The following is a 20179-nucleotide window of genomic DNA, read 5'->3' on the forward strand; positions in this document are numbered from 1 at the left end:
TTGGTAGTTAAAAAAAATTCTATTACCTAAAATCATTACCTTTGTAAGCTCCCTGTTTGAAACTGTGTAGTATTTCTAGCAGAAAGTCATTTTACCTATTGTAGTTAGCAGGTTTATACAAAAATAGAGTCCTTCACTGAGTTTTATAGTAGATTCGCTATCTCTTGTCAACCAATAAATCTCTGTATTAACCTTTGGAAAGTAAAATTTTTTTCTTTTAAAGATGCATTAATTTGTTTTGCAATTTTTGGCCTCCTGTGCCCCTGAAACCAAGACATATTGAGGGAATTTTTATGTCATAAAAAATTTTAAATGAAGCTAGCATGGAGTTAGAAAATAATTTTTAAAGAATTTTAAAATTCTGTCTTACTGATTTAACATTACTGGATTCAGAGGATTAAAAAATGTTGGAATAGAGAGGGATAAAAGGAAGAAGTAGGAAGAAATAAGCATGCTAGGAACTTGATTAGGTCCACAGAGGGACATGTATTGCTCTACTCTTCCATGCATCATAGGTCTGTGGAGCTCATTTTGGACTTTTTGTTCCTTAGGTATCATTCTGTCTTTTCTGCTTCAGTGAGTAAGTTTATCCTCCATCCTCCACTCTGATCTCACGCCCTCTGCATGCCTAACATGTAGTAGACCCCCTGTAGGATGTGGCTGGCTTCATATCCTTCACTAAATTAATCATACAGTAGGGGGAAGCCACGGTGGAGGGGTAGGATTTGACGTTGGGGCTAACAGATGAACTTGTCTATAGCCGTAGGAAGGGCAGAGTTAGAGAGGAGATTAGAGAAGATTCATTACCTATTTGGAGCAGGCTGAGTGGCACGCTGGGAAATCACAAGAGCTGTAATAGTGTGACTTTGGCAGAATGTCACTGTTCTTACAGAGATTTAGATTTGATCGGCTCTGTGGTTTTCCCAGTATTCTCTAGGCACAATCCAAACTGGATTAACTAAATGAGAAATTGATCAGTGTTTTTGTTTGTTAGCTTTTTTGCCAGTGACTTGTGATTTCCTTGGTGCATGGAACACACAAGCAAAAAAACGTTCTCTGTGAACACTGGCAAAGGCTCTGTAAATTACACTGCCTTCAAAGACCCACTGTGGTATCCTGAAAAGAGCATTAAGTTTGGGTGTGGGTCTCATCTTTTTGCCCTTTACTACATAAGTGATCTTAGGGGAAATAATTTAACCTTTCCCAGCCTCAGTTTCCTCATCTGTAAAAGGAAGGGGTTGGGCTATTAAGGGTCTCTTCTAAATTTATGATTCTTATCATCAAAGTTTCCTGCTAGCATTGTGACATTAGGTGACTTAGCTAAATGTGGATTTACACAGTAAATACATGTCAAAGGCCAGACTTCAAACATGTTTTCTCGAAGCTGAGACTTGCCCTGTATCCACTCTGCCTCACTACTTCTCTATCTGAATTAAGCTGTTAATAAATTATTTTGAAGCATATTTTTTGCATTTAGAATGAGACTTAAGAAAAAAGAAGAAAAGAAAAGATGTATTAAGCAGATACCCATTACAAAGCACTCTTCTTAGCACTGAAAATCCAAATGGAAAAAAGTAAGGTAGTTTTTGCTCTCAGAAATCTCATTCTACTGAGAGGGGACAATACATGTAGGAAAAAGAAAGCAAATGATCCACATGTAAAATGAAATTCCAGGGTTTTTCCGAGGCAAATGGGTTTAAGTGGCTTGCCCAAGGCCACACAGCTAGGTGTGACTGAGACTGGATTTGAACCCAGGTACTCCTGACTCCAAGGCCGGTGCTTTAATCCACTACACCACCTAGCTGCCCCCCACTACACCACCTAGCTGCCCCCCAACTTTGTATCCTTAAACCTGGAAGGGATGCATGTGACTGAACCATTATAAAAATGTTAAGTAACCTTTGATATGTGAATGTCTAAAGAACATAAAAGGATCTACTCAAAGCACAGGTTTAGGTATCCTTCAGAACAAAGAGTGATATAAATAATATATTGGGCATGTTGCTTGTGGGGAAAAGCCCTAAACAGATAATAGTGGCCTAAGACTTGTTTTTGCGCTGTGTTGTCGACCACCTAGGCTGAGAAGTTCCTTGTCTTGTGTTTGTTTTTTTCTTCCAGTGACATTGAGATTTCCAGAGGACAGACTCCAAAAGCTGTTGATGTCCTTGCCAAGGAAATAGGATTGCTTGCAGATGAAATTGAAATCTATGGCCAAAGCAAAGCCAAAATACGCTTGTCCCTTTTAGAAAGGCTAAAGGATCAAGCAGATGGAAAATACATCTTAGTTGCTGGGTAAGACCGTGATTAACCTACCCTCCTTTTTAATGTCATCTTGTCCTCAAAAAATATTCCCACTTAAGCACTTTGTCTTCTATGAAATTCAAATTCACTCTATGTTTATCTTTTTGTTTTTCAACTAGGTAATACTTTGTTCATTTCATTTACTTTGAAAACGTATGCAGTGGTTTGTAGGCAGTATACAATAATATTTGTTTTTGAATTTTGAGAAAAAGAGCCCCTATATATCATTCAAAGTTTACATAAAAAGAATCTTGCTTTAACCAATAGCCTCATGATGCTCCATTTTATAAAATGAAGCTATTTCTCTGCCCTAGTGGATAGTATATACTAACTGAAAGACCAGTAGAAAGAGCACTAGACTTGCAATTAGATGAACGTTGTTCAAAACCTCACTACCTTTTGTTACCTTTCTTGAACTAAACTTTCAAGTATTCAAATTCTTCTGCCAAGAGGGCAACTCCAGTGGACTGGCCATATTGTTCAAATACTGGACTCACACAAGGCAAGTGCTCACATGGTGGTCAGGAAAAGTGACATTCTGAAGGTTTAACTCTGTTATCTTTGAACCTGAGTCCCCTTTTCGTAATGAAAAAATATAGTTTATCTTGTCCAGGTCATATACAAACTATCCCTAAGTTTTCACATCCTACTGTATTTGGTTTTTAGTTGTGAAGTATATGGTCACTGTAAGTATATATCTTTGAGAGAAGTTAGGAATTGTGAATGGCAGATATGTGAAGTACATATGAGGCATAGAGGATAGATTGATCAAAGGCTCTGAGTCTAGAGGTAGAATGTAGGATGGGGAAAATATCACATAGCCCATATGGCAGTAGTTGCAGGAAAGGTTAAGAGTTAGCCAGATGGTGAGTAGTGATAACAATCCTGGAAATGCAGACTGGAGAAGACCAGATTGATTTTTTATCGTATCACAGTTCTCCCATTATCTCTCACTACCCTCCTCCCAGACAGTCATCTCATTTAATAAATAATACTTTTTAAAGAAAAAAAATGAAAAATAAAAGGGAAATTAGCAATATTCATCAATGCATTAAAAAGTCTAAAAAGCACTTCCACTGTGTTTCATCCAAGAATCTCTAACCTCAGCAAATTTGTAGGGCTATCTTCTCATATCTCTTCTTTGGAACTGGGCTTTTATCTGTAATTTTCCAATATTAACTTTTTTTTTTGCAAGGCAAATGGGATTAAGTGGCTTGCCCAAGGCCACACGGCTAGGTAATTATTAAGTGTCTGAGGTCATATTTGAACCCAGGTACTCCTGACTCCAAGGCCAGTGCTCTATCCACTGCACCACCTATCTGCCCCCAATATTAACTTTTAATTATTTTGTGATAGAACATTTTATTTACATTGATTTTAATTTAAATGCCAAACAGGATTGCTTTGGTTTTACCCTTGAGGCAATAGGAATCTCTAGAACATTTTTATATAGGAGTGTGACTTGTTTATACTGATGCCATAAAAAATATGTGGAAGATGAAAGAATTGAAGAGAAGGGAGACCATGGGGTACAAAAGATATGAAGGAGAGTAAAGAGGCAAGGATGCCATCTTGTAAATATGGGTGACTGGAAGAATTGGTGATGCCCTCTTCAGAAGCTGGGAAGTTAGAAGATAGTTATTGATAATGAATTCTGTTTGGGCCATATTGAGTAGAGATGACTATAGGTTTCCTTTGGAAATGTCCAATAGGCAATTGGTGATATGGACTAAAACTCAGAAGACTAGATCTGGCTGCATTAGAGATATGAGTAGTAATAAAAAGTCCTTGATATTTACAAAGCCTTGTTCATTAAGCTACAGTCAACTCAGTTTACCTACATGTACTTTAACTGTTGTGGAAAGTTTTTTAAATAGGTGGAAGTTTTCATCCTTTTCTTCTTTACTTCCTTACTTTCTCCTTTCCTGTCTTTGATCTCTTTCATTGATGGTAAATAAAAAAAACCCTGGGACATGTGTTTCAAGGATGTTCCATTCAGCTCAGCATGGAAAATTTCTATAATGAAATGCGTAAGGAGCAGCTAGGTGACAAAATGGATAGAGCACCGACCCTGGAGTCTAGAGGACTGGAGTTCAAATTCAACCTCGGGCTCTCAATTACCTAGCTGTGTAACCTTGGGCAAGTCACTTAACCTCATTGTCTTGCAAAAACCAAAAATGAATATTATTTGGAACCTAGGTTTTAATAATACATAAAGCTATACCAGCATTGGAATATTGGAAGCCATGAGAGAAAGAGAAAGGAATGAGAATATTCTTGGAAATGTGGTTCAGTCTGCAATATACCCTAGAAAATTCACACATCCCATTGGAAAATCTTGAGGAAGAAAAAACTCCACTGTAGGTTTTCCAGGGCAGCCCATTCCACAGGGCTCCTATTGGTCCACTATATACATATCAGAATTTTACTCTTTTAACTTCTATGCACCTGGACATCCAGGCTCTGCTTGAAGACCCCAAAGTGAAAGAACCCCTCACCTCTTCAGGGTTCCCATTCATTACACCTTTCTGACAGTCTAATTTTTGGAGTTTTTGTCCTTACATCAAACCCAAACTTGTATCTGGACCTCTTATACCCAATATTACTAGAATAATTTTAATTCTTCTCCCTGGTGAAAATATTTAAAATATAGGGTGTTGCTACAATATCCCTAAATCTATCACAGGATAAAACGCACTAAGACTTTTAGAAAGGCTTGTCTTTGGAGACAGTTATCTTATTCTCCCTAAATTTTCTCTTCTTAGAATATTAGAATTAGAGTTAGGAAGACCTGAGATCAAATCCTGCCTCAATCAGCTGTATGGCTGGGCAAATTACTTAGCCCCTCTTGAACTCAATTTCTTCCTCTATAAAATGAGGATAATAATTGCAGCTACCTCAAAAAATTGTTGTAAAGATCAAGTTAAATAATAGCCAAAAAAAAAAAGCCAAAATGATATGTAAACATTAGCCATTTTGCAGGCTAAAAATTACCTCATTCCTTCAACCTTTATTCATATGTCATTATCTTGAGGCCTGTCATTGGAGATACATATAAAACTTTTGAACAAAAATACCAAATGTGTATGTGTAGGTATATACACATATGTTTATATGTATACTTTAATGAACTATGTAGTTATACTTTACAGTAAGGTGCACAGTCTATCTACTCTGTTTCTGTTAGCTTAAGGTTTGTCTTCTTACGATGTCTCATTCGGACCTTGGATTGTAAAAAGCTTTGCCCAAAAAGGTATACGTCCTAGTTGGTGCTCCTGATCTAGAAAACCTTTGAGAATGTGTCTGTTGTCCAAGAAGCAGCCTGACTTTCAAACTCCCCATCAGATTGGCCACCTGAGGATAATATTTTTTTCAGCTACATCTTCAGGTATAGCACATCCTAATCTCCTTCATGTACACTCCCCTAATCTTTCCACCTCTAACATAGAAGGTCATTATAATTACTCTTGCTTGGAAGAGATTTTCCCCTTTTCTTCTTTCTTTATGTTCTGTTGAAGTTTGTCCCATGCATCAAAACCTCACTCATATGTTATCTGAAGATTTTCCCTCATTTTCCTTCCCCAAATGAAGTCATTTCTTCATTAAAATTTTCATGATGATGTTTGTCTTTTGTCTTTTGAAGAAAGTCATGACAGCAGGGAGGTGGTGCCATGACAAGCACATGAATTGGATGTTGTACTAAGTCACCAGCCTTACTTTCTCAGAACTATCTGAGTCCAGTGAAGACATATGGGTCAGACTTGAGATAGCCCTGGGTGCAGAGTCATTAGGGTTAAATGACTTGCTCAGAATACTCATCTTTGCCCACAACCCTCCCTTACACTCACTCATTTTCTCAACTCACTCTCCTTTCTATCACAGTGACTTGTTCAGTTGTTTTTGCTCTTTCATATATATTGCTTTATTTGCCAGCAAGATCTCTATTTATTTCTATCCCCAGACCTAGTATAGTGCCTTTCCTAGTACAAATAAATGTTTGTTGAGTGAATTTGAAAGCCATAAAATATGTAAAATGACATCAGACTAGGGCTGCTTTGGCATCTGCTCTGAGGAGTCACAAGCTGGCCCAAGAAACTCTCACACATATATGATGATATTTAGTCATCAGATTTGACATTCTCCTGAGAATGACAGTGGACCCCCAGTAGCACTTGCTGCACAAGGTTGCTGCAGAACAAAGTCTGGCTCACAAGCCACAGTTATTCATGTTGCCCCAAGTTAAAGAGTGATATAGCTAGTTGTTAGACTGCAGTACCTGGTCTGTACTATTGCTGACACTCTATTAAATATAACAAAAGAGCATGTGTGTCTGTAACTTAAATCTGAATGAATGTGTTTAATCTCAAGAGAGCAACTTCTCTTTTTTTTTTTTAACTTTTTATTATTTGAGCCTTAGCTGCCTTCCTCAAAGGAAACTTTCAAAACATATAAATTACATATCTAGTACAGTGAACAAGGGTATTCCAACAGATAGTTTTGAAGATATAGTTTTCCTCTGCAACAGCATTAAAGCTTGTAGGGTTCTGCCATTTTTTTTAAATAAATGATTATATAGCTGTAGTGTTATGGGAAACAATTGCTCAAAGGGACTAAAATGTTTCTTTGGGGGAGGGGTAGAAGGGTGATTGAATAAACCATATCATAATTTACAACTTTCTTAAAGTATTTTCAGGATTAGTTTAACAGATGTTCTGTTTTACAAGGGCATCAAATATATATATATATATATATATATAGAGAGAGAGAGAGAGAGAGAGAGAGAGAGAGAGAGATAGTAATTTTTGGTGTTCGGGCATTTTTTGTTTTTAGTCATGTTTGACTCTTTGGGTCACAAAAATACTGGAGTGGTTTGCCATTCTTTCTCCAGTTCATTTTAAGCTGAGAAAACTGAGGCAAACAGGGTTGGTTAAGTGACTTGTGCAGAATCACACAACTAGTGTCTTGAGCTCAGATTTGAACTCAGGAAAAGAAGTCTTCCTGATTTCAGGCCCCACACTATCCACTGTACCACCTAGCAGCCCCAATGTGTAGCAGTGTAATCGTTTGATTTCTGATGGATCATTAATGGAAAATTTGGTCTTTATTGAATAGTTTACTAATAGTTCATTTCATCATTATAATGTAATGCATTACCCCATTCAATATTTTCAGATTTCAAGATAGAACTATTTAAATACTCTTCAATGATCTTAAAATTCACTTTTGCATTTTTTAAATTTTATTGAATTTTAGAACAATGAATTATTTCTCCAAGAAACTATAGTACAGATAACCTAAATGCTGAACAGATTAAACTTTGGAATTTCTCGATCAGTCAAGATCATCTGTATTTCATCAGCTCCACATCTCATGGTGTTTACACCTACACATCTCTTTATTTGCTTTGCCTGACAAAACTAAAAGCACTGGGAATTGTTCAGGGAAATATGCCAGAGAATCTTAAGGGCTCTTGAGTTTTACATATTTTCCCAGTTACTTTAACAAGAAAGAATTTGGTTTGAGAACTAGACTCATACTATATCCACAATATGTTAGAGTGAGTGAAAGAGAGAGAGAGAGAGAGAGAGAGAGAGAGATCCTTAAAGGTGAAATAGATACATGCGTAAGTGCCTCCTTGTGTACTTTAGACTATCCTCTTGTGATTTCATTAATATAGGGAACTCCTAGAGGATGAACTCAAAGGTGAACTCCTCTGTAAATCCCAATTTCAAAATTATCTGAGAAGGTTAAGTGTACACACACACACACACACACACACACACACACACATGCGCACCCTACCTAAATTATGTCTGGGAGGGAGAAGACCTGGCACTTTCTCTGTGAAGTCCTCTGGGATTGCTTAAGAGTTGTTTCTGGCCCTTCCCCAGACAGCTCAGCTAGCCCTTGCGGGAGGGCTCTACTCTATATACACAAAGCCTGCTTTGCTCACCATGGGCTCCACACAGGATCAGGACCTTCTGTAGGCCCTCTTCAGTGTGTAATATCTAATAATGCACATGTTTAACCATTGCCACAGCCCCCACCCTGATTCTGGCAGTTACCTGCTTCATTCCCCACCCCATAGCACAAGCAGATTGGGCACCTCCACTGTCCCCCCCCCCTTGACCCCTAAGGACTAATCTCTATTTGTTTGCTGCTAAAAGGCATGGTGTGTGTGTGTGTGTGTGTGTGTGTGTGTAAGGAGGGAGAAATATATGGGCTACTTGGTAATATGAAATATAAATAGCATTTTATTAATTATATATTTGTATAGTGAGAGATAAAAGGATGACTTTTTACAAACACACATTGTATGAATGGCTATGAATATACATGATATATATGATGTAATGAAGATCCATAATACATACTCATAGTATACATAATGGGTGTGTGCGTGTATGCATGTGCGTGGACTTAGACCATACATAACATCTGTAATACATATTTACTGTAATACATATTTACTCATGATGATTTGGATTTTTTAAAAATAAATTTACAGAAAAATTGTACTTTTGGTCTACACATGAATTAATTGCCAAGAATTATATGGAGTATTGGTTATAAAACACTTGAAGATATTTCTTCACTTTTCTTTTCCTTTCACAAAAACCCTGGAAGATAGGTGTTATTCCCATTTTACCTATGGGGAAATCATGGCTAATGAACTCACAGAGGAAGTAAGTATGTAAAGAGGATTAACTCAGAACTTTCTAATTCCACATTCCCCCCAATTGCTTAGGTTTTTGTTATGTTTTCGTTTTTAGCACCAATCAGTGGGATTCTCCCCCCCACACCAGTTAACTAATTAAACCCTCATGTTTTCCCCCTTAAATTGCTTAAATTATCTTAAAAAAAATAATTGATTTGACTAAAAGCTTTTCATTATTTAGTCATTTGTTTTGGTATTCTACTGAATCTGCCTTGAAAGCTGTCTTTGCAGCTTTCTTGTAGCTTTTTCTATTGGGCTTTATTTGTCTCAGGTCACTTGGCTTTCTGTTGTCTGCAGAACACAACAGCTGTGTTTAGATAATAGACTTACTCCCAGGGATCCTTGAACTTTTTATACTTAATTTGAACTTCTGAGTGTTATAAAAGAAATGCAAATGTAAAGGGTCTTGTAGCCAGTACAGGTAGTTGGTTTTCTTCTTAAAGATCAGGTCTTAAAAGAATGTCTGATAATAAATAATATACTTGATTCATCCTAAAAGAAAGTTTCCTGAGTGTGATTTGATGGGGAGTTACCTGGGAAGGATCAGATCTGACTGAAGTATTAAATTGATGATAACATACAGTATTTGGAAATTTGTAATTAATTTTTCAACCAGTTTGAACTTTTATTCATCCCTTTAAAAATTATATAATATATATGTATATATATATATATATTAAGAATTCTCTGACTAACTTATCAAATAAATGGGACTCTTTATTTTGAAGGGTTAGCAATGCATGGTTTTTGCAAGGCATGGTAGTTAAATCACTTGCCCAAGGTCATTGTGCTAAGTATTAAGTATTTGAAACAACTTATTGGGGATCTGTTTTAATGAATTGTTAAGAATACTTAGTAATTAAACATCCTACTAGTTTTCTTAAAAGCTTCACAGTATTTTTTGTCAGTTCAGTATCTTCTTTCCCCTGGCTATCTTACACATTAATTTTAGAAGAACCTTGCTTTCATAGAAACAATAAAGTAAAATTGATTCTGGAAACTGATAATTCCAAGTTAAAGTGTGATCATTGTGGTTTTAATGTTCACAATAAAACATTGGTTATGGTTTATGTACTTGTAATTTTAGGTATAGGTGTTTTTTCCATCCCCACAAAAATCACTTTGTAACTTAATAAATGAATTGAGATAAACTGTAGCTAAAAAAAAAAAATATCATTCTTGACCATTCTGAAAGCCAGGCTACTTTTAGACAACAGACACAGTCTATCACCAGTCACATTTTCAAAGGTTTTCTAGACTGGTAAGACCAACCAGGAGTTAAAGCTTTCTAGAATCTAAGGTCACAACAGGAAGGACCTTGAGGTAGCATAATCAAAAGTTCCTTAGTTAATTAACCTGTTTTGTACTATAACCTGGTTTGTACTATATAATATAATAATATTTATATTATTTTATATAATAAAATGTTGTATAATAACCTTGTTTATACTAGACTAAGAATGAATTAAATATAAACTCATTTATTAAAAATCCCACCAAATTTTGATGCAAAATATTCATGTAAAGAATGAACAGATATATTTTCAGTATATTTCCTTTTAATATCATTCATTATTTCACTTAATATAAGGCATTTTTTGTTTTTTTTTTTCCTACTTTCATACTTTTGCTGAATTGTAATAACAATGGCAAAAAAATGGCCCCAAAAGACATGGGGAAATAATATGTTTCTAATTAAAATTGTCTTTTTAGTCCAAGTTTTGAAGAGGTCACTAACTAGGCGTGTCCCTTTTTGGCTCCCTTAGGCAAGTATACTAATATTTCCTTGGGAATGAAAAATATGATGTTCAGTGTCACATAGCTGAAAAGAAGCACAGATTCTACTTGGTGAAAAGAAAAGACCTCACAGATATGAACTTGGAAGAATTTTAAACTCCACCATTTTTTCCTTTATATGTTTTTGCAAGAAGACTATGAATGAACAGAATTCAGAACTCTTCAGGTCACTCCTAGAAGGGTAGGCAACAAGGAAGACAGAACTATGATCTGAGTATCCTTTAGGTTGAAGATGTTGGCATGATTCTAGAATTTGGCACATAAACAGATGTGGTTGTAGATATTATGTCAACATACTTAGTAGTTTTGAAATTCTTCAGAATTCTCAGGAGCACTCAGATAGTTTTATTAGCCTAGTGAGTATTGCCAGTAGATTCTCCAGGGTGAGAGCTAGTTTGCTATGACAATCTGTGATTCTATAGTTCATCTATATAATGGGGTTACCCAGGAGTGGAACAGTAGGCAACCAGTTCCCCCAAAGTCTTTTCCTTTGCTGATTACACACTTAGTTTGGAATTCAGCTTAAAATCCTTAGACTTCATTTTATCATTCTATTGGGTATATTTAAATGTCCTATTTGTCTTAAAATGTCTTAAGATTAATCTGGCAATGTCTTTTTCTCTACCCATCACTTTTCTTTCTAGCAATTATCTAGCAAGAGTTGGCTGTTCCTAAGTTCAAGTCTGTGAAAAGTGGTTCATTCTTCCATTCCCTATTATCTATTCCTTATCCCCTTTAAAGTTTGTTTTAATGTTGACTTTATCTTGCCACTCTTTTGCAATTACCTTGGTTTCACTCTATCTTTATTCAATAAATTAGTTTATTAAGTATCTGCTAGGTCCAAAGAATACTACTGTCCCTTCATTGAGTTGTTCTAAATCAGCTAAGATAATCAGAGCACAATCCTAGCCCCGCAATGGGTCTTAGAGTCCTTAAGGTAAGGAAAGTTGAGTACATAGACAAAAATATGCAATAACTATTGAAAGAAATTATTATTTCTCCTATTTTAATAACCTGCTACTTTTGAAGAGATCCAGGATTCTTTCCCTTCCTGTTTTCTCATTCTCTCCTGGGTCAAATCATATCCTGAAGAATAGGGCTAATGAGTTTGGTTTTAACATTCTCCTCAATCTTGTCAGACCCCACCTAGCTGGGGAAGCCCATTGTTTTCTATTAAGGCTTTGGTAAATGAAGGGTAGGTCTCTTGAGTAGGGTCTATCCCTAGTCAGTCTAATCCCCTAACCCCTCATTAGAATTAGGTTTATTTCTCATTGTGATATTCATTATTCTCATTAACTGCTAACCACTCATCTGGTTGAAGTCAAGAACTTTCATTTTTCAAGATCATATAAGCATCAATTGGCTGTCCTGATTCAACTCTGGTTTACAAAAGACCACCAAATGACTATCCTTTTATTGATTATTCATTGGCCATAATTAATAAAATGATTAATTACCCAGAAATTATATCTCAAACTTTTCATTCATCACACATTATATCAGAATCATTTCAACTGTTTTCTTTTGATAGTAATAATAAGCAGTAACTGACATTTATATAAATGTTTTAAAGTTTTACAAATACTTTACATAATCTCGTTTCATCTGTCAGTATCTGAAGAACCCAGGAATCATCTGAGTCCTCACACATTTTTCTCATCCCGTTTCTGTTTCTTAGTTTCTGAGACCCATGTGTAATATAAATTACCAAATGATACAAATTACCAAATGAATATACCAGTTAGAGTGCTATAGTGTGACATGACTTCTGATATTATCCTTTGCTTCTGCATCCTGTCATTTATTTAATTCAACAAATATTTATTGAGCTGCATGTAAAGTGTCAAGGCAAATAGTGAGTAACAATAAATTTTTATTAAATTAATGAGTAACTGAATACAGTGAGTAAGGAAATGATATGAATAAACTCTTGAAGTATTTTTAAATTCTCTTTCTTGGGACATGAGAGAAATTGGTGATTTCCTTAGTATCACTGGCTATTAATTATCCTCTTGGTGTGAAAGCACTCATCTGTATTCTGGTTTTATCTAAGAAGATTTGAGTGGTATAGGCAGGTTTTAATGACATGGCAGCTTTCAGTTTGTTTGCCATTGTTGGGTGGATAGTAAAGCTCTCACAAATATAAACATATTAAGTATTTTAATATCTCTTGGCAGATTTAGTAAATAGTCAAGTCTGAGAAGAGAGAAGGTATACCATGCAATACTCTGAAAATGCTCTTCTAACTCCTTTTTATAAACAGTCACATAAAAATGATGAGTAAAAAGGACATTGTTAGACTTCACCTTAGAAAACCAAATTTCAGTGATCATAACAGAGTCCAAGAAATGAATACCTGGAATGGTGTGTTCTTTCTAGCATTGGAGACCACCTGGTTATGTTTACTTTGGGTTAATTCAGTATTTGTTTATTTTTGTATAAGGATCACTCCTACACCACTGGGAGAAGGGAAAAGCACAGTCACAGTTGGACTTGTTCAAGCCTTGACCGCACACCTGCACATTAATTCCTTTGCTTGTCTGAGGCAGCCTTCACAAGGACCTACTTTTGGTGTTAAAGGTATTTTATCCTATAACTACACATAGCATCTCATTCTCTCTTCATTTGAGAAACAGATATTTTTTCTTCTTGATAATAATGAAAAATGACAGGTGTCATACTAAAGTATTTTTGCTTCCAGGCAGTATGCAGTTTAAACACATAAATGTAATCATGAAACTCTTAAGAGAATATCCTGTTCCAGGAATGTTTGTCTCAGAGATGTTTTTTCATGTGGCTCTTTTGTCTATTATAGCTAATGTATTTGAGTACTTCACTTACTTCACTTATATAGGCTATAAATTCTTCCTGTCCTGCCGTGTTTTAATGTAGATTTCTGAATATTCTTGATCACTTCATCTTTTGCCTTTTATAGAGGCAGCTAGCTAGCAATGAATGAAATGCTGAGCTTGGAGTCAGGAAAACCCAAAGTCAAAGCAGACATTAGATATGATCTATGTGGCTCTGAGCAAGTTACTTAAATTATGATTTGCCTCCGTTTCCTCAACCGTAAAATGGGGATAATGATATTACCCACCTCATAATTGAGGTAATATTTGTAAAGTGTTTAGCCTGGTACATAGTAGGAACTTGATAGACGTTTGTTCCCTTTCCTTCCCCATATCGGTTAAGTTTGTAACTTATTTATCAGTTTCATTCATTAGGGTAATAAATATTTTTTGATAACAATCATAGTCCAGCTATTAAAGGATTTGCTGAAATTTTTATTGCAGGTGGAGCTGCAGGCGGCGGCTATGCACAAGTCATCCCCATGGAAGAGGTAAGAGCATAAAGAGAGATCACATTGGGTATTAGTACCTTAGCATTTTCCTTCTCATAACCTCAGGGGCAACTGAGTGGCACTTTGGACAGGGTGCTGGGCCAAGAAGATTCATCTTCCTGAATTTCAGTCTGGCCTCACTAGCTGGGCAAGTCACTGAACCTTGTTTGCCTCAGTTTTCTTATTTATAAGATGAGCCAGTGAAGGAAATGTCACCACTCTAGTATCTTTGCCAAGAAAACCCCAAATGGGATTGTGAAGAGTCAGACACAGCTAAAACAGCTGAATAATAAAAAACAACAGCACTAGCTCCATTTGTATTCCTTTCTTTTGTCAAAATTATTATTAATCTTTTTTCCGCCCCTTTGTTTAGGAAATTACTGATCTAAAATAATTTTGAGTCCTCCAAAAAAGAAGTATAAGACTATCAATAGTCATGATAAAATGCTCTAAGTTACTGTTGATTGATGAGAGAAATACAAATTAAAACAACTGTGAGGTATCACTTCACACCTATTAAATTGGCTAAAATGACAAAATGCTATAGAGGATGTAGGAAAATAACTACTCTAATGCACTGTTGGTAGAATCTTGAACTGAACAGCCATTCTGTAGAACAGTTTGGAAATAATTTTATAGAACTGTATTAGTCTGTAAGACTATAAAACAGTTTTCTGTCTCTAGTGAGTCAGATCCCAAAGAGATCAAAATAAGGAAAACCTAGATGCACAACAATGTTGATAGCAACTCTTTTTTTTTGGTGACAAAGAATTGAAAGTTGAAAGATATGTCCATAAATTTGGAAATGGGTGAACAAGTTGTTGTATGATTATGACAGAATACCGTTGTGCTATAAGAAATGACAATTAGAATTCTCTCAGAGAAATCTGGAAAAACATGAATTGATAGAAAGTGAAGAGAGCAGAAACAGCAGAACATTGTTTATGGGAACAAAAATTGTAACTGATCAATTGTGAAAGACTTGGCTGCTCTACTTAGCTTCAGAGCAATAATATGAAACTACTTCAAAGACTTCATGAAGAAAAATGCCATCTATATTCAGGGTACTGATGAACTCTTGAATGCAGATGAAGGCATGCTTTTTTGGTAATTTTAGTTTTCTTACTTTTTATTTATTCAACATGACTAATATGGAAATAGGCTTTCACTTGATGCATAATTAATGTCATATTACTTGCCTTCTCATTGGGTATATACAGAAGAAGGGAAAGAATTGGGAACCCAAAACTTTTAAAAGTAAATATTAAAGTATAATTATTTTTAGGTGAGAATAGTCTTGATAATTAACAGTGAATTGTAAAACAGTTTTCTGAAACTTACTTAGGCCAATTGGTATCATTTCACTCTCAGTAAGACTCCCCTAGACCTTTTTTTAAAAAATAAAAATATAATAACTTAGAATAAGAAAAAAAAAATTCTGTCTTAAATCAGTGTCCCAGTTTTTCAGTATTCCTTTATTTGGAGTATGAAGTTATTCAAATTTAACTGAAAAACAAGTCCTAAAAATTCCTTTTTTCTTACTTTTTCTTATTGGCTGACAGGGTATACATTTGTTTCTTTTTTATAAATTTCCTTTTATAATTTTACATGTTTAAATATAAAAATTTATATTTAACATAAACCTAACATGTATTAATTTTATGTGATAATGTTAATTAATGTAATTGTGATTAATGTAATTAATATTAAAATCTAATACTGTACATTTATTTTTAAAATTTTGTTACTTCAGTTCATTTTGCTTATTCTGCTTTAAGAATTTGTAATTTCAGGCATGCCTCGAACACTGCTTTGGTAGCCTTGAACAGCAGAAAAAAGTTTTTTTACATCTCTTTTGTAGTTCAATCTTCACTTGACTGGTGACATTCATGCCATTACTGCTGCTAATAATTTGCTGGCTGCTGCTATTGATACCCGTATCTTGCACGAAAGCACTCAAACAGATAAGGTGAGGATGACCTTGGTTTTCATCTTCACTTGCTATCTGGTTCTCTAATCATTTATTGAAAGAAGATAGATTTGTTTGTTAAGGTGTTTGTGGATCTTTTTTTGTAGAGCCAAAGTCTTTTTTTGAGGCTTTTGTGAGCTTTTTCTCTCTCACATAAGAGGCATTGAGGAGATGCCTATCACCCAGGGAATGACTAAATAAATTATGGTATATATTGTGTTGGAATGCTTTTGAGCTATAAGAAATGAAGAGGCAGGATGGTTTAGAAAAACCTGGAAAGATTTACATGAACTGACATGAGTAGAAATAGTACTAGAAATATTGTAACAGTGATTAATTGTGGAAGACTTCACTATTCTAATCAGTACAGTAATTTAAGATCGCTATGTGATACTGTGGGTAAAGTACTGGATGTGGAATCAGACCTGAATTCAAATTGAACCTCAGATACTTAATAGCTGTTTCTCATTGGGGAAGTCACTGTACCTGTCTCCTTCAGTTTCTGCAACTGTTAAATGGGGTGGGGGGGGAGAATAATAATACCTACCTTCTGGGAGGATCAGATGATGTAATTTGCAAATTTATGTAAACTTATATAAAAATGATCTTCTTCAACCTCCTCCACATCACCATCATTGCTATTTTTTCCTAAGGAGTCAGTGTAGCATAAATAGAGACCTGACTTTGATCTAAAGCAGGCCTGGCAGGTCAAGGAGTACCCATTGGCTTTGTGATTGGTGAGCAAATCATTTGACTTTTGAGTATCCCCAACAACTGTCCAGGATTATTAGTTTCCAGGAAATATGCTAAACATTTTTAAATTATTATCTCCAGGCTCATGCAGTCAAAAATGAAGATTTCAACAGTGATTGTGTGAATGTATCATTAATTACTTATAGAGATAGAGTCCTGGTAGGAAGATAGTTTTCTCAACATTTTTGCATGAGTTGTAGCATTAATATTTAAGATTTAATGTGTTCTTTCACAATATGGCTAATATGGAAATATGTTTAACATGATTGGACTTTTTTAACCTATCACAGATCACTTGCTGACTTGAAGGGAGGAAAGTAGAGAGGCAAGGAGAAAAATATAGAACTCAAAATCTAACAAAAAATAAAGATGAAAATTATCTTTTCATGTAAATAGAAAAAATTTAATTTTTATAGTCAAAAAAAGGTTTAATGTGACATTTATAAGAACTAGAGAACATATCCAGATAGGTGTTAATTTGAGAATTTTTAGGATTTCTGTTAAGGAATTGTTTATACAAACTGATTGTGATATATTCAAATTTAACTGAATTTTTTTTTAATTTAGTTAAGGTTTATCTTGTTTGTTAAATTAAAGAATTTTAGTGGATTCTGATCTCAACAACCCATATTTCAGATAGCAAAGTATACCATGCTTCTGTAAATGATCCAAGTTTATATATTTCCATTAAACTTGATTTTGATTTTGTTTTTGTTTTGGTTGGTTCTTAGGCACTGTTTAATCGATTGGTGCCATTAGTGAATGGTGTGAAAGAGTTTTCAGGAATTCAACTTGATCGGTTGAAAGTAAGTTTCCAGTTTGTGTTTTCCAAGGGGGAAATGGAGAGAACCTACTGCAGTAAAATGAAAACCTTTTAAAAACCATTAGCAATTGTTTTACCCTCAACTTTGTCTCAATATTCTGAAACTTAGATGGAAGTAAGATGGATTTAATATGTACTGTGAAGTTTTTCAAAAGTATGTCAACAAACAGGCAAATCAGAATTTTAGTATATTTGGCCTCTTTTCTAAAGATCAGAATTTTTTTGATTTTCTTTAGTGGTTTCATATTAGTTTGTAATCCTCAATTTTCTGTCAAAAATCCAAAAAAGTCATTTCTATAAATATATAAATATAATAGAGCTGGGTGATAAAACAATAGTATAAATAATATAATCATTCCATCAGTCTACAAAGGTTTATTATACATCAGGTATTAGAGATAGACTGGCATGGAGCAGAGCTGTCCTAGACTCAGGATTCCCTGGGTTCAAGGTCTTACACTTGACTATACCTGACCCTGGGTCAATCACTTAATTCTCATTGCCCCAGGGAATATTCTCTAGAGCTCCAACCTTTTAGCTCTTCTGGACTGCATCATCCATAAAAACCTGTCAAGGGTCACATAAGAATTTAATATTTCTTGATAACTACACTGTAACCTATATTACCAATATGTATACTAATAAATTGTAATAATGCAATAAAGTAAAATAATAAAAATAATGAGTTTAATAGTAAAACATCTGCTTTTTAAACAAAAAGAACATGCCATTTTTAATTTGGACACTGAGACTACATTTTCAATACCAGTGTGCCCATAACTGGTTTTATTGAGGTTGTAGCAATGCAAAGATAATTTTCAAGGTGCTTGCCTGAAATTTGGGTTCTATTTTTATTTTTTGTATGCTTCATATGGAGAAAAAGTTGCTTGAAAACATATGTTCTCCCAAAAAGAGATGCTGGTCTTTGATTTAATGCTGGTACATGTGCTCACCTGTTCCTTCATTATCTGGTTATGGGCCACAGGCTTCAGGAATGAGCACTTGTAGAGCACGGGTTCAACACATTATAGCTCTAGACCATAAATCGTTAGAGCAGATGCTAACCTGCATTTGCTTGCAGAAGTTGTTCTCATCACTAGTTTTCTCTATATGAATGAAATCATCATCACACACTAATAAAATGTGCCAGAGCCTTTACTAAGTCTGAGGGTACCAAGAAGATAAAATAGTCTCTGTCTGCCCTCAAAGAGCTTTCATACTATTTGGGAAGAAGCAACATATAAGTAAATGCAAAGCTAGTCAAGTTGAACAGTGGAGTCAGAAGCTCTCAGATACTTATTAGCTGTATGGTTCTGGGCAAGTCACTTAACCTTGTTTGCCTCAGTCTACTCATCTGTAAAATAAACTGAATGGCAAACCCCTCTATTATCTTTGTTAAGAAAATCCCAAAAAAAGACCATGAAGTGTTAGACATGACTAAACAAAAACAAAATGTGGGGAAGAAGGATGGAGCTAGCAGCTGAGGAGAACAGAAAAAATTTTCTCCAGAAGATGGAACTTGAGTTTAGCTTTGAAGAGTTAGCAAAATTCACTTCTAATACTTTTTTACTTGTTTTCAGGGTCCTATAGTTTAGGCATACATTAATTATCACATTGATTTTGCCCCAGTTCTCGAGCAGAGAAAAAAGTCTATGATTGTCATATTTTTCAGCCTTTAAATGGCAATGGATTGGGATGAAACTTTACATGCTCCCTGATTTCAAGCTAAAATTGTATGATTTTTTTTTTTAATCTACCTCTGTAAGTAACTGAATTTGCTGCTGGTATAAACAAGATTCACATGTAACCTAGTTTGGCCTGAACACTGAAGAGGCATGAGGTCTCATGGGCATGTGGGACTTGGGAGGTTGGGCACCCACTGCAAGTTCTACATGAGGAAGAATTAATTCCCAACCCAGATAGAACAGCCTCTCTTCACATGGATGTGAATTTTTAAGAGATCCATAGTTCACAAATTTAGTGATAGAAAAGAATTTTAGGGTGGTGGCTAGCTAGCACAGTGGATAAAGTTCCAGCCCTGGAGTCAGGAGGACCTGAGTCCAAATCTTTAATAGTTGTGTGACCTTGAGTAAGTCACTTGACCCCATTGCCTTTCAAAAACTAAAAAAAAAATCAGCATAGAATTTAGGGTGTTGGCCAAAGATCCTAAATTGCCTAGGGGTACCCAACTAGTAAGTTTATGAGGAATAGTCAAACCCAGGACCTACTGACATCAGACCTACCCTTCTGATAATAACACTGTACTAGTCTCTCAGGGTCCACATTAGAAATCTGATTAAAGCTTCAGGAAGTTTCCTATACTACAGGACACTGAATAATTCAAGTAATTGGATTAGTGGTTAGTATGCTATTCCTCTTCACTTCATATTACATGAAATTTATGTTTTCTTTTGCCTAACATTACATTGGCTTTCAGACTTTTATCCTTTCCCTCCTCTTGTTCTCATTTTAGAACTA

General features: G+C 35.2%; 1 protein-coding gene across 1 annotated transcript in view; it reads left to right on the forward strand.

Annotated features, from left to right (window-relative positions):
* The window catches only part of MTHFD1L (methylenetetrahydrofolate dehydrogenase (NADP+ dependent) 1 like), a 191067-nt gene that overhangs the window by 54347 nt on the left and 116541 nt on the right, over nucleotides 1–20179 (forward strand). Inside the window, exons 11-15 of the mRNA XM_074187818.1 lie at nucleotides 2119–2292; nucleotides 13260–13396; nucleotides 14110–14156; nucleotides 16018–16125; nucleotides 17610–17684. Of these exons, the coding sequence (XP_074043919.1) occupies nucleotides 2119–2292; nucleotides 13260–13396; nucleotides 14110–14156; nucleotides 16018–16125; nucleotides 17610–17684 (541 nt within the window). The remainder of the gene's footprint in view (nucleotides 1–2118; nucleotides 2293–13259; nucleotides 13397–14109; nucleotides 14157–16017; nucleotides 16126–17609; nucleotides 17685–20179) is intronic.

This window comes from Macrotis lagotis, chromosome 5, assembly GCF_037893015.1.
Source record: "Macrotis lagotis isolate mMagLag1 chromosome 5, bilby.v1.9.chrom.fasta, whole genome shotgun sequence".
Classification (NCBI taxonomy): domain Eukaryota; kingdom Metazoa; phylum Chordata; class Mammalia; order Peramelemorphia; family Peramelidae; genus Macrotis; species Macrotis lagotis.